The 17,810-nt window shown below is 45.0% G+C and overlaps 1 protein-coding gene and 2 non-coding genes across 3 annotated transcripts; 2 read left to right on the plus strand and 1 right to left on the minus strand.

The window, feature by feature from the left end:
- The first annotated feature begins 1,977 nt into the window (after positions 1-1,977).
- Positions 1,978-16,189, plus strand: LOC119930463 (galactose-3-O-sulfotransferase 2-like). The gene is made up of 4 exons (XM_038748790.1): positions 1,978-2,146; positions 4,346-4,493; positions 10,417-10,693; positions 15,375-16,189. Exons 1-4 carry the CDS (start codon positions 1,978-1,980, stop codon positions 16,173-16,175), a joined length of 1,395 nt encoding a protein of 464 aa, XP_038604718.1. The 3' UTR covers positions 16,176-16,189.
- On the minus strand, positions 7,964-8,102 carry LOC119931108. The gene has a single exon (XR_005451970.1). It is a non-coding gene; the product is annotated as a small nucleolar RNA SNORA7 (small nucleolar RNA).
- LOC119931146 lies at positions 14,838-14,975 on the plus strand. The gene has a single exon (XR_005452003.1). It is a non-coding gene; the product is annotated as a small nucleolar RNA SNORA7 (small nucleolar RNA).
- Positions 16,190-17,810: the final 1,621 nt, after the last annotated feature.

Here is a 17,810-nt window from a genome sequence, read left to right on the forward strand (position 1 = left end):
AGACAGACACTAGAGCAGATTACAATGGGAGAGACTGAATCCGTCAATAGTAATTGGGATAGAGAGAAGAAAAGAGGAAACAAAACAAGAAGAGAGCTGGAAAGAAACAGGTGGTGCTGATGATTGCTTCTGAGAAGAATGAAAGCCAAACAAGAAAGGGATAGGGGCACAAAGTAAAGTGGGAAAAAGAATGGAAAAGTCTCAGCAACATAGAAGCAGCATGGCCTAGTAGATAGAGAATGGACCTGGGAATCAGAAGAACGTGGGTTTTAAACCCAGCTCTGCCACTTGTCTGCTCTGTGATCTTGGGCAAATCACTTAACTTCTCTGTGCTTCAGTTCCCTTATCTGTAAAATGGGGATTAAGATTAAGCCTTGGAGGCATGGACAGTGTCCACCCTGATAATCTTGTATTTACAACAGTGCTTAGAACAGTGCCTGGCATATAATAAGTACTTAACAGATGCCATTTTTTAAAAAAACACTAACATTTCCTTCTAGTCCACATGGTGGGGAGAAAGTCAAATTTTAAAGTATAGTTTTCCACAGACACTTGACGCATATGTGGTCCGTACTTATTAAATGCCATAATTATTCATTATTATTCATTAATACGAACTTTGTCCTCTCCAAGAAACAGCAGCTAGAGAGTTTGGTACTGTACTCTCCCAAGTGCTTAATACAGTGCTCTGCACATGAAATGCCAGAATCAGGCATTTCAAAGGGCATCACAAAATCAGGAAATTCAGAGTTGAGGATCCCAGAGAAACAGTAACACTGCTGTCTTGTGAGCCTAGGACACATTAGCCTGCCCTGAGTTTTCCCCTATCCTCAGTTCTGACTGGTATATGCAGCCAGACACCCCACAGCTGGGATGAGGAATTAGTTATTTCATGCACATGATAAACACTCAATGAATACCACTGATTGAACAGTCTGAGAAAGCTTAAAAAGAATCCATCACTGATGCTAATTGAAATTCCTTGTTTTCGCAAATCAGAAAAATGCTCTTTTCCATTCCAAAGCAAAGTCAGTACCCTGTGACTCTTTCTTAATGTCCAATTCTTCAACTCCTCAATTGTGCCCCGGACCCACACTCCTGACCCCTTGGTCTTCCTCAATCAGAGGATGAGGTCGGTGAAGCCGGAAAAAGACATGTATCCACCTGTGATTTCCAAAATACAATAACTCCCTTGTCCTTCGTGGTGATGAACTTCATATCAAAGCAATTTCTCTGAGTCATTTGTCTTTCTGTTCCCTGTGGCACCATTTCAAAATCTGTCCCTGACCTAATGAATCACTGTGTATTCCAAAATCTGTCCTTTCTAGATTTCTAGCATTAAGAGAAGCAGCATGGGCTAGTGGATAGAGCACGGGTTTGGGAGTCAGAAGGACTGGGGTTCTAATCCTGACTCCACCACTTATCTGCTGCATGATTTTGGGCAAGTCACTTCATTTCTCTGCGCCTCAGTTATTTCATCTATAAAATAGGGATTAAGATGGTGAGCCCCATGTGGGACAGGAACTGTGTCCAACCTGATTAACTTGCATCCACCCCAGCGCTTAGTACAGTTCATGGCACAAAGTGAGTGCTTAACAAATACCATAAACAACCAAACAAATAATCCCTTTAAAATTTTGAATGCAATCTAACCCGAGACCTCCTCTACCCCCTCTTTTCGGTGATCGCTTGGTCATGACCGGGGTTCTAAGACCGAATTCCCGGGACGCAGATCAAAGAGGTATCACAGAAGGCCCTCTCCATGATACTTATAAACGTTTAAGTCTCCTCGGTGTTATTATATCCACCTACACCAAGCGTGGGGAAGAGGCTGCTTTAGATGTGGGACTCTCTTTACTGTCTTTGGAAATGAACTTTGAAAGGACTTATAAACCTGCTTATTCGTCATTCTGGAATGGCTTCTTTCTGAACGTTTAACTCCGTTGAGTTTATTGTTGGGAATATCGTGACGTCCGGATGAGCCGAAGACCAAGGCCCAGTCTGCAGGACCTCCAGTGGGAACGCACATTGCTGCTGGAGAAGGCTGAGGGATACGGATCTCGAGCAGGTGGGGAGGTCTCGCACGTTGGGTGGCGTTCTGTGGGGAGCCTGAAGACGGAATGGGATTTTCACATAGGAGATGCAGGTAAGGAAAGGAGGGGGTCGAAGGAGAAAGAGAGGAAAAGGGAGCAGGCAAGAGTTACTCAAAAAATGCAACTTGGGTTTTAATGAAACGGGACTGGAGGGTTGTCCACCAGGCAATCGTATTTATTGAGCGCTTACTGGGTGTGGAGCACTGTACTAAGCGCTTGGGAGAGTACAGAATATAACACCGTCACAGACACATTCCCTGCCCATGACGAGCTTACTGTCTAGAGAGGGAGACGGACATTTTATAAATAAATAAAATCCCAGATCTGTACAGTAGCCACAGAGGCTCTCCGTCTGCCAAATGACTGGACTGGGGGATTTCTATGGGGAGGAAATGAAGGTTCCAAAACACAGAGAGCAACTGCAGAAGCAGCGAGGACTGAATGCTGAATCAACCAGCATTTCAAAGGGCATCACAAAATCAGGAAATTCAGAGTTGAGGATCCCAGAGAAACAGTAACACTGTTGTCTTGTGAACCTAGGACTCATTAGCCGGCCCTGAGTTTTCCCCTATCCTCAGTTCTGACTGGTATATGTGGCCAGACACCCCACAGCTTGGAAGGGGAATTAGTTCTTTTATGGGGAGGAGAGATAGGTCTCAGAATAGTCAGTAAATAGCCCTTGCTTAAGGCTATGCCAAAGCAGTAATACAAATTCCAGAAAAGCTGCCCTCTTTTTCTATATCCTCACTTTCCTTAAGTACCTTGATCATTATCCCAGCCCAGCAGTACTTGGGTAAATATTCCTGTGCTCTACTACTTCCCCTACCCCTAATTTATTTTGTCTCTCTCTCCTCCTGTAACCTTCACGATTTCTTCCACCAATTCTGTTGTACTGTACTTTCCCAAGCATTTAGTACAGTGCTCCACACACCAAAAGTGCTCAATAAATACCATTGATTGACTGATACCATTCCCCCTGGGTAAAATTTGCAATCGATTTTTTGAACCATCATCTATCATCAGGAGAAGCAGCGTGGCTCAGTGGAAAGAGCCCGGGTTTGGGAGTCAGAGGTCTTGGGTTCTAATCCCAACTCCACCACATGTCTGCTGTGTGACCTTGGGCAAATCACTTAACTTCTCTGAGCCTCAGTTCCCTCATCTGTAAAATGGGGATTAAGACTGTGAGCCTCACATGGGACAAACCGGTCACCTTGTATTGTCCCAGCGCTTAGAACAGTGCTTTGCAAATAGTAAGCATTTAACAAATGCCATTATTATTATTATCAGTGATAATTATTGAATGCTTCCTAAAATAATAATAATTATTATTACTATTATGGTACTTGTTAAGCACTTACTATGTGCTAAGCACTGTTCTAAACACTAAGGTAGAGGTCAGCTAATCAGGTTGGACACAGTCCCTGCCTCACATAGGGCTCATAGTCTTAATCCCCATTTTATAGATGTGGTAACTGAGGCAGAGAGAAGTGAAATGACTTGCCCAAGGTTACACAGCAGAGCCAGGATTAGAAAGCAGGTCCTTCTGACTCCCAGGGCCATGCTCTGTCCACTAAGCTATGCTGCTTATGTGCAGAGCACTCTGCTATTCATTCATCCAATTGTATTTATTGAGCGCTTACTGTGTGCAGAGCACTGTACTAAGCGCTTGGAAAGTACAAGTCGGCAACATATAGAGACGGTCCCTACCCAACCACGAGCTCACAGTCTAGAAGGGAGAGACAGACACCAAAACATGTAGACAAGTGTCAAAACCATCAACTAAGCACTTGAGAGAGTATAATATAACACAGTTGGCAGAAATTTGGATGAGGGCAACATTTCTATGATATGCCTGAATGAGCTGCATTCTTCTGACTCTTTGCTCCAGGATTCTCCAGCTGCTTTGCTGTCTTTTCGTTGCATCCCTGGGGCTCATAGTTCTGAAATGGATCCTCCTGGCTCACCGAGAGGTCTACAAGTTTAACAGGTGAGCAAATGTTCTCCCCTCCTGAGGCTAGAAGCTAATCACCAGCCAGCAGTTTAAGATCAGAACAAGTGGAGATGGCTGAGTTTGCACTTCCTTGCCATAGGGAACCTATTAATCAATCGTATTTATTAAGCACTTACTGTGTGCAGAGCACTGTACTAAGTGTTTGAGAGAGTACAATATAAAAGAGTGGGTAGACACGTTCTCTTTGGAAGACTGAGAGGGGAATGTTGGCTAAAATACTTTCTTCCCTGTATTAATCCAGCAAATAAAATGTACCTCCTGAGAGCAGGTGTTCTCCGGGCTCCAAGGAAAGATCAAAAGAAAGCTCAGGTTCAGGAGATTCTTAATTTCATGTTCAGTCCAGTTCTGCCTTCCCTAAGAAATACCCTTTTCTATCGCCTTTCGTTTTGGTAGCTTGAAGCCAAATTGTATATGATTACTAGGTGTTGTTGGGGAATTAGGGAATGCTCTTCTCACAACACTCATCTAACTGGATAGAATAGGATGAGAGTCAACAGAAACAGTTGAGTACACTCTCATGGAGTCAACCAAGGTACATGTTTGGTAAGGATGATGGTGGTATTTATCAATCTTTGTGCCAAACACTGAGGTAGAAGATTTTTGAATTCTTCCAATTGAAACACTGATTTATAGTCAGCCTCTCCCCCGACCTTCCCTGATTGATCGATTACCCCTGATTATCTCACCAATCAAGTCCCTCCTGGAGCTTCCCTGATGGGTTCCTCCAGGAGGGACTTGATTGGTGGGATAATCTGCCTGTTGAGCCTCCAGCCCAGTGGCACAAACCCTTCTGGTTTAGTGCACAGGAGGGTAGATAATAATAATAATAATAATGACATTTGTTAAGCACTTACTATGTGCAAAGCACTGTTCTAAGCGCTGAGGGAGGATACAAGGTGATCAGGTTGTCCCACGTGGGGCTCACAGTCTTAATCCCCATTTTGCAGATGAGGAAATTGAGGCACAGAGAAGTTAAGTGACTTGCCTAAAGTCACACAGCTGACAAACAGCTGAGAAGCAGCGTGGCTTAGTGGGAAAGAGCACGGGCTTTGGAGTCAGATGTCATGGGTTCAAATCCCAGCTCCGCCAATTGTCAGCTGTGTGACTTTGGGCAAGTCACTTCACTTCTCTGGGCCTCAGTTACCTCATCTGTAAAATGGGGATTAATAATAATAATGGCATTTATTAAGTGCTTACTATGTGCAAAGCACTGTTCTAAGCACTGAATGGTTAATATGTTGCCAACTTGTACTTCCCAAGCGCTTAGTACAGTGCTCTGCACATAGTAAGTGCTCCATAAATACAGTTGAATGAATGAATGAACAAGGTGATCAGGTTGTCCCACGGGGTGCTCACAGTCTTAATCCCCATTTTACAGATAAGGTAACTGAGGCCCAGAGAAGTTAAGTGACTTGCCCAAAGTCACACAGCTGACTCGTGGAAGAGCTGGGATTTGAACCCATGACCTATGACTCTCAAGCCCGGGCTCTTTCCACCGAGCCACGCTGCTTCCTTGAGGGTTGCACTTTACCTGAGGGTTGGTATAGTGGGCACCAGGCACCCACTGTATCTTGCTTTTAATCAATCAATCAATCAATCAAAGGTATTTATTGAACGCTTACTATGCACAGAGTACTGCACTGAGCATTAATACAACAGAATTAGCAGTCGCTTTCCCTTCACATGATAGGCAGCAGGCACTCTGTTTCTCAAGAATCAAGAAGGCACTGGTAATCCCGTGCCTTCTACACAAAGTGGAAGCTCTGGAAAAACGGATATTGGAGAAATGATGGCAATAATAATAATAATAATCATAATAATTGTGGTATTTGTTAAGTGCTTACTGTGTGCCAGGCACTCTACTAAGCGCTGGGGTGGATACAAGCAAATAGTGTTGGACACAGTCCCTGTCCCACATGGGCTCACAGACTTAATCCCCATTTTACAGACAAGGGGGACTAAAGTCCAAAGAAGTGAAGTGACTTGCCCAAGGTCACACAGCAGAAAAGTGGCAGAGCCAGGATTAGAACCTCCAATCTTCTGATTCCCAGGCCCGTGCTCTATAACAATAATAACGGCATTTCTTAAGCGCTTACTATGTGCCAAGCGCTGTTCTAAGCACTGGGGAGTTTACAAGGCGATCAGGTTGTCCCACGGGGGGCTCACAGTCTTCATCCCCATTTTACAGATGAGGGAACTGAGGCCCAGAGAAGTGAAGTGACTTGCCCAGAGTCACACAGCTGACAATTAGGAGAGTCGGGATTTGAACCCATGACCTCTGACTCTAAAGCCCGGGCTCTTTCCAATCAATCAATCGTATTTATTGAGCACTTACTGTGTGCAGAGCACTGTACTAAGCGCTTGGGAAGTACAAGTTGGCAACATATAGAGACAATCCCTACTCAACAGTGGGCTCACAGTCTAAAAGGGGGAGACAGAGAACAAAACCAAACATACTAACAAAATAAAATAAATAGAATAGATATGTACAAGTAAAATAAATAGAGTAATAAATATGTACAAACATATATACATATATACAGATACTGTGGGGAAGGGAAGGAGGTAAGATGGGGGGATGGAGAGGGGGACGAGGGGGAGAGGAAGGAAGGGGCTCAGTCTGGGAAGGCCTCCTGGAGGAGGTGAGCTCTCAGTAGGGCCTTGAAGGGAGGAAGAGAGCTAGCTGAGCTAGGTCCACTGAGCCACGCTGCTTCTCTATCCACTGTGCCATTGGGATTCTGAGCTGAGTTACACTGGAGAGTCCAGCCCAGCTTTCAGGGAGCCTAAGAAAACTTTAGGACACCTGGGGTGCCCCAGACTGGAGCCCCAGTTCTGTCCCCAGCCTCACTGGGGTGGGGATGGGGAGAGGAGTGGGTCTGAAACCCGAAGAGGGGCTCCCCTCCATACAATGGCCCCTATGATGGCTCATCCAGAAAAGCAGACCTGTAGACCTCCCTGCTTTTCCCCTCCTTCCCAGCTGCAAACAAGCTCCGCCTTCCCCTGGGGAAAAATGAGGTAGGCCGCTCTGAACCCCTGGACCTCCAACCCCTGACCTCACTGCAGAGGGAGTCCTACCTCGTCTCCGACCCAGCCCTGCCTCCTCTTCGCTAATGCTTGCCTTGTCTCCTATTCCACTATCGAGTCGTCTCCGACCCATAGCAACTCCAAGGACACATCTCTCCCGGAATGCCCCGCCTCCATCTGCAATTGTTCTGGTAGTGTATCCATACAGTTTTCTTGGTAAACATACGGAATACGGAAAAATACGGAAATACGGAAAAACACGGAAGTGATTTACCATTTACCATTGCCTCCTTTCACACAGTAAACTCTTCCTCCCTTCAAAACCCTCCTGAGAGCTCACCTCCTCCAGGAGGCCTTCCCAGACTGAGCCCCCTCCTTCCTCTCCCCCTCCTCCCCATCCCCCCACCTTACCTGCTTCCCCTCCCCCCAGCACCTATATATATGTATATATGTTTGTACGTATTTATTACTCTATTTATTTTACCTGTGCCTATTTCAATCAATCGTATTTATTGAGCGCTTACTGTGTGCAGAGCACCGTACTAAGCGCTTGGGAAGTACAAGTTGGCAACATATAGAGACGGTCCCTACCCAACAGTGGGCTCACAGTCTAGTCTATTTGTTCTATTTATTTTATTTTGTTAATATGTTTTGTTGTCTGTCTCCCCCTTCTAGACTGTGAGCCTGTGTTGGGTAGGGACCGTCTCTATGTATTGTCAACTTGTACTTCCCAAGTGCTTAGTACAGTGCTCTGCACACAGTAAGCGCTCAATAAATACGATTGAATGAATGAATAAACTTGAGTCTCCGCCCTCTACTCTCTCCCATGGGTTTGACTTGTAGCAGATTGCCTGCCACTCACTAGCCACTGCCCAAGCTGGGAATGGAATGGGTAGGCCCTCTGCTTGACTCTCCCTCCCATAGTCGAGACTGGTAGAGTACTGGAAACTCACCAGGTGTGACCCTGAGAGGGGTTGCTACCACTTGGGAAAGGGAAATTGCCAAACAGGAGGATTGCAGCCCATAAAGTAAGATTAGCTTCATGGTAATTGTATATACACCCCTTTGAGAAACAGCGTGGGTCAGTGGAAAGGGCACAGGCTTTAGAGTCAGAGGTCATGGGTTCAAATCCCAGCTCTGCCAATTGTCAGCTGTGTAACTTTGGGCAAATCACTTCACTTCTTTGGGCCTCAGTTACCTCATCTGTAAAATGGGGATGAAGACTGTGAGCCCCCCCCATGGGACAACCTGATCACCTTGTAACCTCTCCAGCCCTCAGAACAGTGCTTTGCACATAGTAAGTGCTTAATAAATGCCATTTTTATTATCATTAGATTTTGAAGGTGACAGTGATTGGACCAGTATCCTCATCGTCAATGGTATTTGTTGAGTGCCTACTATGTGCAAAGCACTGTACAAAGCACTTGGGAGAGTACAGTTAGTAGCAGAGGGCATCAGTGCCCTCTGAGTGCAGAGCACAACAAAGGATGAAGCGTTTCCCCTGCCTTCTAGTGGCTTATGATTTGCTGGAGTATACAATAGATATAAATTAACGAATACATGGTTGATGGGGAGACAGGCATCAATACAAATAAATAAATTACAGGCATATCCACAAGTGCTGAGGGGCTGGGAAAGGGAAGAACAAAGGAAGCAAGTCAGGGAAATGCGGAAGAGAGTGGGAGAAGAGGAAGGGCAGGGTGGGGAAAGTTTGGGAAGGCCTCTTGGTGGAGATGTGAAGCAGATGAGAAGCAGTGTGGCTTCACACATGAGAAGCAGTTTGGCTGAGTGGAAAGAGCCTGGGCTTTGGAGTCAGAGGTCATGGGTTCAAATCCCGGCTCTGCCAATTGTCAGCTGTGTGACTGTGGGCAAGTCACTTCACTTCTCTGTGCCTCAGTTCCCTCATCTGTAAAATGGGGATGAAGACTGTGAGCCCCCCCATGGGACAACCTGATCACCTTGTAGCCTCCCCAGCGCTTAGAACAGTGCTTTGCACATAGTAAGCGCTTAATAAATGTCATTATTGTTATTATGTGCCATCAATAAGGCTCTGAAGCGGGGGAGGGTAATAGCCTGTCACATTTGAGGAGAGAAGGCATTCCAGGTCAGAGGCAGAACGTGGGTCGATGACAAGAGGGGGAGACTGAGGCACAGTGAGAAGGTTAGCATTAGGGAAGTGTGCAGGCTGGGTTGACAGTGCTTGACAGGACATCTGAAGGTGAGAGTGGTCTCCCAGGAAACCTGATGCACCTTCCTCACGGCCACGTGGAAGTTGGCCACCTGCACCAGTTGAAAGCAAGAGACGCAGCATTGTCTAGTGAATGGAGCACAGGTCTGGGTGTCAAAGGACCTGGGTTCCAATCCCAGCTCCACCGCTTGTCTGCTGTGTGACTTTGGGCAAGTCACTTAAGTTCTCTGTGCCTCAGTTACCTCATCTTCAAAATGGGGATTAAGACTATGAGCCCCACATGGGACAACCTGATTACCTTGTATTTACCCCAGCGCTTAGAACAGTGTTTGGAACATAGTAAGCGCTTAACAAATACCATCATTGTTATCATTACTATTATTGTTATTAACATATCTGTGCTTCGGTTACCTCATCTGTAAAATGGGGATTAAGACTATGAGCCCCACATGGGACAACCTGATTACCTTGTATCTACCCCAGCGCTTAGAACAGTGCTTGGCACATAGTAAGCGCTTAACAAATACCATCATTATTATCATTACTATTATTATTATTAGCATATCTGTGCTTCGGTTACCTCATCTGTAAAATGGGGATTAAGACCGTGAGCCCCAAGTGGGACATGGACTGCGTCCAACCTGATTAGCTTGTATCTACCCCAGTGCTTAGCACGGTGCCTGGCACACTGTAAGCGCTTAACAAATAACATTTTTAAAAAATCAGAATTTCCATTCAAATTAAACACGTAACCCTCAGAGCTGGTTGACTGGTGACACCCTCTTTAGCACCTTGGTGGCACTCACATCAATGCCTCATTAGTCAATTAGAAAGCCAATCATACTTACTGATATAAGTCAATCGTACAGTGTGCAGAGCCCTGTACTACGCACTTGGGAGACTACAATACAACAATAAACTGACACATTCCCTGCCCACAGTGAGTTTACAGTCTAAAGGGACTGTAGTTGAGGATGACGAGAGTCTGGTGGGCTCGTACATTTTCTGGTGGGCTACCTGGGTTTCTGAAGACTTCTGGAAAGTCGGTTATGGACGGTCTGTCTATCATCACACTCTTCTGTGCGTGTCTGTTTCGGCAGGTTGCCATATCTTCTTTTGGCCAGTCCAAAGCCAATCCTTTGCCAGCCTTCAACTAATATTATGTTCCTGAAGACCCACAAAACCGGCAGCAGTACGATTCTGAACGTCCTCTTCCGCTTTGCAGAGAAGAGGAACCTCACTGTCGCTCTACCAATAGGCAAAAAGTTCAGTTTCGGCTACCCCTCCCCATTCCTGGTTAATTATGTGGAGGATTTTCAAACCACTGGGCCAAACCACAACATCATGGGAAATCACCTGAGGTTCAACTTTCCTGAGGTAAGATTCAGAGACATAATAGAGCTTGGCAACAGATTCCAGTTAATTCCTCCCGAGTTCAAACACGTGTAGAATATCAAAATCCGCCCTAATCCACCTTTACAGTGTAGATTTACAATAAATCGGACACAACCCAAGAGTTGGGATTTATCCTTGTTGTTTCTTGGTTGAGGCTCATATAAGCACTATTTGATATTCTATTACATTAATATATCAATCATCCAGTCAGTGGTATTAATTGAGCACTTACTGTGTGGAGAGCACTGTACTGAGCACTTGGGAGGGTAAAAAGAGTATATATATAATAATAATAATAATGGCATTTATTAAGCGCTTACTATGTGCAAAGCACTGTTCTAAGCGCTGAGGAGGTTACAAGGTGATCAGGTTGTCCCACGGGGGGCTCACAGTCTTCATCCCCATTTTACAGATGAGGGAACTGAGGCCCAGAGAAGTTAAGTGACTTGCCCAAAGTCACACAGCTGACAAGTGGTGGAGTCGGGATTTGAACCCATGACCTCTGACTCCAAAGCCTGGGCTATTTCCACTGAGCCATGCTGCTTCTCTTGAAGCAGCCACGCTGCTTCTCTTTATATAAAGAGTATTTATACACATATAAATATAGAGATATACGTCTCAGTTATGCCAAGTTAGTTTCCCTCAATTCTCTAGTTCAAATCCCACCAGTACAATTTCTACCATTAATCCTTTTTAGGGTTGATTAACTGAATGTCCCACAACTTGTTTAATGAGTCTCCTTCAAGTAAAATACAACCGTATGAGTCACATTCCTAAAGGCAGGCTTATTCAAGTATCCGCAACTGAAATTTATATGAGTTGTCTAAATAGCTCAAGAATATAGGTTGAAAGGTTCTTAAAAAGCAAAACTATTATATGAGTTGTAGAATAAACTGGCATATTGTGGGTAATTAAAAAATCACAAGCAGAAATCTCTATGCTTCAACTGGATGAGAAATTCAGTTGCTTTTCTATTTCTTTCTCTTTTTCCCCCGCTTCCTATCCTTGCTAGCCTTCTTTTCTCTCCTTGACTTTTTCCACCTCACCTACTATGATCCTCAACTCTTGTATGTGTGTGTATGTTTATCTCTGTCTCTTTCTCTCATGTTTACTGCCTCCTCTGTAATACTAATAATAATTATGGTATTTTATTAAAGCACTGTACTTAACTCTGGAGTACATAGACGATAATTAGTTTGGACATAACCTAGTGGCCTAGTGGAAAGAGAATGGGCCCAGGAGTCAGAGGTCATGGGTTCTAATCTCTGCTCCACCTTGCTGTGTGACCTTGGGCAAGTCACTTCCTTTCCTTGTGCCTCAGTTACCTCTTCTGTAAAATGGGGATTAAGACTGGGAGTCCTTATGTGGGAGAGGGACTTTGTCTAACCTGCTTATATTGTATCTCCCCCAGTGCTTAGAACAGTGTCTGGAACATAGGAAGAGCTTAACAAATACTATTATCATCATCGTTATTATTATTATGCATTTAACAAATACCACTGAACACACACACTCTCTGCCCCATATACAGCTCACCGTCTAAGGTAGGAGGGAGTAGGATTTAATCTCCATTTTACAGATAAGGAAATTGAGGCACAGAGAAGTAGAGTGATTTGTCCAAGCTCACACAGCAGGCAAAGCGGTGGAGCCCAGGTTAGAACCCAGGTCCTCTGACTCCCATGTGCACGCTCTTTCCTCTAGACCAAGCTGCTTCCATGTACCATTCTTAGTTTGCCCTTCTCATAATAATAATAATAATGATAATGATGGCATTTATAAAGCACTTACTATGTGCCAAGCACTGTTCTAAGCGCTGGGAGGTGGGAATACAAGGTAACCAAGGTTGTCCCACGTGGGGCTCACTGTCTCAATCCCCGTTTTACAGATAAGGGAACTGAGGCACAGAGAATAATAATAATGATGGCATTTATAAAGCGCTTACTATGTGCCAAGCACTGTTCTAAGTGCTGGGAGGGGGGAATACAAGATAACCAAGGTTGTCCCACGTGGGGCTCACAGTCTCAATCCCCGTTTTACAGATGAGGGAACTGAGGCACAGAGAATAATAATAATGATGGCATTTATAAAGCGCTTACTATGTGCCAAGCACTGTTCTAAGTGCTGGGAGGGGGAATACAAGATAACCAAGGTTGTCCCACGTGGGGCTCACAGTCTCAATCCCCGTTTTACAGATGAGGGAACTGAGGCACAGAGAATAATAATAATAATGGCATTTATAAAGCGCTTACTATGTGCCAAGCACTGTTCTAAGCGCTGGGAGGGGAGAATACAAGGTAACCAAGGTTGTCCCATGTGGGGCTCACAGTCTCAATCCCCGTTTTACAGATGAGGGAACTGAGGCGCAGAGAATAATAATAATGACGGCATTTATAAAGTGCTTACTATGTGCCAAGCACTGTTCTAAGCGCTGGGAGGGGGGAATACAAGGTAACCAAGGTTGTCGCACGTGGGGCTCACAGTCTCAATCCCCATTTTATAGATGAGGGAACTGAGGCTCAGAGAATAATAGTAATGATGGCATTTATAAAGTGCTTACTATGTGCCAAGCACTGTTCTAAGCATCTTCCTATTTGGCTGCCACTCAATTTTCCTCTCCCTTTCGTTGTTCCTGTCACCCTTCACCAAACACAGATCCCTCTCTTCCTCTGTTCTTATACTTGTCTTCAGTTTCTTTTCCTTGTGTGCTGTGCCCACCCCTTTCTTTCTCCCTTGTCTCTCTCCCCATCTTCTCCTACTGCTTACTGCGCTCTCTCCCTATCTTCTCCTATCTTTTTCTCCCTTTTCCCTCCATCCTTTATTGAAGGAGCACTTCTCCGGGAATCAGGAGAACTAAGCACCGTGCTACCTGTCTGATGTGTCCGATATGGGCAAAGACCAGTGCCCCCTCTGTAATGTGCTGCATCCCTGCCCACCTCTCACTTGGTGCACTCTGTGCCTCAGGGAAAACATGACCGGCAGGGATGAGGGAATGTGAGGAGACACTGTACAAGACCTAAGCGATAGAATCAATTCCTCCACACAGGTTCTCAGTCTTGAACAGAAGCTCATTGATTGTTCTTGGTGGGAGCCTCTCTCTCTCCACTCCTCCCTTTTTAATGAGATTTGTTGAACACCTATTATGTGCCAAGCACACATATCTCTGAGGAGATACAAGATAAGCAGGTTAGACACAGTCCCTCTCCCATATAAGACTCATAGTCTTAATCCCCTTTTAGCAGATGAGATAACTCTGAGAAGTAGAGAAGATAACTAGAGAAGCTGCGTGGCTCAGTGGAAAGAGCCCGGGCTTGGGAGTCAGCGGTCGTGGGTTCGAATCCCCATTCTGCCACATGTCTGCTGTGTGACCTTGGGCAAGTCACTTAACTTCTCTGAGCCTCAGTTACCTCATCTGTAAAATGGGGATTAAAATTGTGAGCCCCACGTGAGACAACCTGATCACCTTATATCCCCCCAGTGCTTAGAACAGTGCTTTGCACATAGCACTTAAATGTCATCATTATTATTATTATAACAGAGGCACAGAGAAGTTAAATGACTTGCCCAAGGTCACACAACAGACAAGTGGTGGAACCGGGATTAGAACCCAAGTCTTCTGACTCCAAGTTCCATGCTCTTTCCACTACATTCCCTTCTACAACTGCCTCATAGGTGGCCCTGTGGCTTTGCCTTTTGGAACTTTAGTTATTCATTACTACTCAAATGATTTTTGCTCACATCATGTCAATCAATAGATAGCATTTAATGAGCACTTGCTCTTTGGAGAGCATCGTACTAAGCAACTGGGAGTGTACGGTACTCTAGAATTGGAAGGCATACTCCTAACCCACAAGGAACTAACAGTCTAGAGGCAGAGCTTATGTGTCCCAGAATCCTACATCCATTGGCTAATGATGGAAGTGTACTTCCCAAGTGCTTAGTACAGTGCTCTGCACACAGTAAGCGCTCAATAAATACGATTAATTGATTGATTGATTGATCATGAAAGTTTTTTTGGTCTAAGGGAAAATGCTCAAAATTAAACAAACATAAATATGTGGGCATCAGAGGATCCATCCATCCATCAGTGGAGTTTATTGAGCATTTATGTGCAGAGAGCTGTATTAAGCTCCTCTCAGGGTCACATCTGTAGAGTTTCCAGTACTCTACAAGTCTCGACTACTGGAGGGAGAGTAAAGCAGAGGCATATCCATTCCATTCCTAGCTTGGGCAGTGGCTAGCAAGTGGAAGGCAATCTGCTACAAGTCAAAACTCACCTGTGCCAAGCAGCAGCAGCATGGGATAGAGTCGAGGGAGGAGACTCAAGTTTACTGTGCGGAAGGAGGCAACGGTAAACCATTTCCATATTTTTACCAAGAAAACTCTCCAAATACACTACCAGAACGATTGCAGATGGAGGTGGGGCGTCCTGGGAGAGATGTGTCCATGGCATCGCTATGGGTCGAAGACGTCTCGACAGCATGACAGAAAGACTGTATTAAGCCCTTGGGAGAGTAAAATACAATATAATACAATATAACATTCCCTGCCCCTAACAAGCTTAGAGTCCAGAGAATAACTGGCACTATTCAATTATGAAAATGAAAGTAAAGAACTTTGAGCTAATAGCAGCTTTCTCTGTGCTCTCTTCTTTCAAATGGAACAGGTCCAAAAAATAATGCCTCGCAATACCTTCTTCTTTTCCATCCTGCGGAACCCTATTTCCTTGCTGGAATCCTCCTACGTCTATTTCAGATTTGCAGGCGCCTTCAAGAGAACCAAGACCCTGGATGAATTTCTGGCCTCCCCACTAAGTTACTATAACCCAAGAAGAGACATAGGCAACATGGTTGCGAGAAATTTCATGTGGTTCGATTTTGGCTACGATAACGACGCCAAAGACACCGAAGGCTATGTCCGCAGCAAAATAGAAGAGATTGAAGAGCGGTTCCAGCTGATCCTCATGGCGGATTATTTTGACGAGTCGATGGTCCTCCTGAAAAACACACTCTGCTGGGACCTGGATGACGTGGTCTACTTCAAGCTGAATTCCAGAAGTCGGGACTCCATCCAGACCCTGAGTCGGGAGAGTCGGGAGAAGGTGAAGGCCTGGTGCTCCCTGGACTGGCAGCTCTACCGCCACTTCAACGAGACGTTCTGGAGGAAGATCGAGTCCACCATCGGGCTGACGGACTTGGTCAGGGAGGTGGAGCTCCTGAGAGAGAGGCAGAAAGAGCTCATGGCGGTCTGTATACAGGACAAGAAGGCTGTTGAGTGGTCCCAGATCAAAGAGAGGCAGCTACAGCCTGTACAATCAGGCCTGGCTCGAATTCTCGGGTATAATCTCAAGCCTTACTTAGATAATGAGACCAGGAAGAAGTGCCATAGGATGATCCTCCCTGAATTTTCCCATACAAACCTCATGTACAAACGTCAGTTCCCACACAAATCCCCCAAGATCACATAAATATTTCCTATGTGATGCCGTATTGTCTGATATAAACAGGTAAAAATCTATTAGCAGAACCTTAACTGCCATTTATGTTTGAGAAATAAAACTATATTTTCCATGCTCTATTATCTACCTGACTCTTCTCATGACTTCCTACACAGAAACACCTCCCCTTTGACAGATTTACCCTTCTTCTCTTTCTCTGTAAATTTCATTATCTTTAGAGCTCCACAGTTGCAAAATGACTTCCCTGGGCTACATCCCAGGATCCAGCAAATAATGGGAGCTTCTTTGAAAGCTAGAGCTCATAAATCAGCTTTTGACCTGGTACCCCTTTCCCCCAGGCCCATTCAGGGCTGCCCTTGATTTGTTTTTTGATGACCCTTGATTTTTTTTTTAAATGCCAGCTGACTTAGGGGTTCACTCTTGAACATTTTAAATTGCGCCCTCCTATTTAAGAGATAAAGTTTGACAATGGTACCATTGATGGGCTGATGATTCTTCAGTGAGCTCAGGGGTCAGACATGGAGTATCAATTTGCCATCTCTGAAGCAGATTCACCCGGAGCCTAATTCACTCTAAAATCCCATCAGCCATCCTCCCCACTTGGCGTTTTTCAGTTTATTGATTCCAACAAAAGCTGACTTTTGTTGACAGTTACCTCTATAATTTTCTTCTTGTGCTCACTCTCCAAATTCAATCAGCTTTAAGGCACTCAATCAGCTCGCACACCTCCTTGTCTTTACTACTCTGCCATTACACCCCAAGCCACACTCTTCACATTTCTAATGCCAACCTACTCAATGTGCCTGGTTCTCATCTCTTCCCAATAACCTCTTGCTTACATCTTTCCTTCTGCTTGGAACTCCCTCCTCCTTCACATCTGACAGACTACCACTTTCTCCATCTTTGAAGCCCGGCCCACCCCTTAGCCACATCTATCCGGCCCTCCCCACAATTCTTTGAAACTTCCATTCCCACAGCTCCCATTATGTGGGCCTCCCCACCCTGGCCTGGCTTTAAAAAAAATTGCTTCATTGCCAACTGTACTCCTTTCATCCTTTAAAGTCTGTGTTTCCCAAGGCCAATGAAGCCTTAGGTATTTAATGGGGCTAGTCAGGGGCAAAGATACCAGTCAGTCAGTCAGTCATATTTATTGAGCACTTACTGTGTGCAAGGCACTATTCTAAGCCCTTGGGAGAACACAATATAACAACAGACACATTCCCTGCCCACAACAAACTTACATTCCAGAGGGGGGCTTGAGAGGAAACAGCTAATAAAGACCGCTATACACCACAGATATTCAATAAATACTGACAGTGAGGATGATGATGATGTGGAATGTGATTCATAGGAAACAGAAGACAACGTCCAGGGCCTCAAGGCATTTACAGTGTCAAAGGAAGGAAATAATACTGATAAAAGTACTATTTCAAGAGAGACAAGGAGTGAAACTGTTGAATGAAAGGACCTATTAATTAGAACCAGGCGAAGTGCTGTGAGCAAAACTTTCAAGCGGGCAGGAGTAGAAAGAGTGGTCCAAAATTTGCTGGAGAAGAAAGCAGAAACAGGTGGGCGGGGATGGATGGTAGCATCAGTGAGAGTGAGGCACGGATAGAGAAACACAGTAACACACAATCCCTTACG

Source organism: Tachyglossus aculeatus, chromosome 7 (genome assembly GCF_015852505.1).
Source record: "Tachyglossus aculeatus isolate mTacAcu1 chromosome 7, mTacAcu1.pri, whole genome shotgun sequence".
NCBI classification, from domain to species: Eukaryota; Metazoa; Chordata; class Mammalia; order Monotremata; family Tachyglossidae; genus Tachyglossus; species Tachyglossus aculeatus.

What these genes read in the sequence shown, in the direction of transcription:
- LOC119930463 (XM_038748790.1), top strand. Translation starts at nt 1,978, where the DNA reads ATGAGCCGAAGACCAAGGCCCAGTCTGCAGGACCTCCAGTGGGAACGC. An exon ending in TTTTCACATAGGAGATGCAG is followed by an intron (nt 2,147 to 4,345) that starts GTAAGGAAAGGA and finishes GTATTAATCCAG; the next exon opens with CAAATAAAATGTACCTCCTG. An exon ending in TTCTATCGCCTTTCGTTTTG is followed by an intron (nt 4,494 to 10,416) that starts GTAGCTTGAAGC and finishes CTGTTTCGGCAG; the next exon opens with GTTGCCATATCTTCTTTTGG.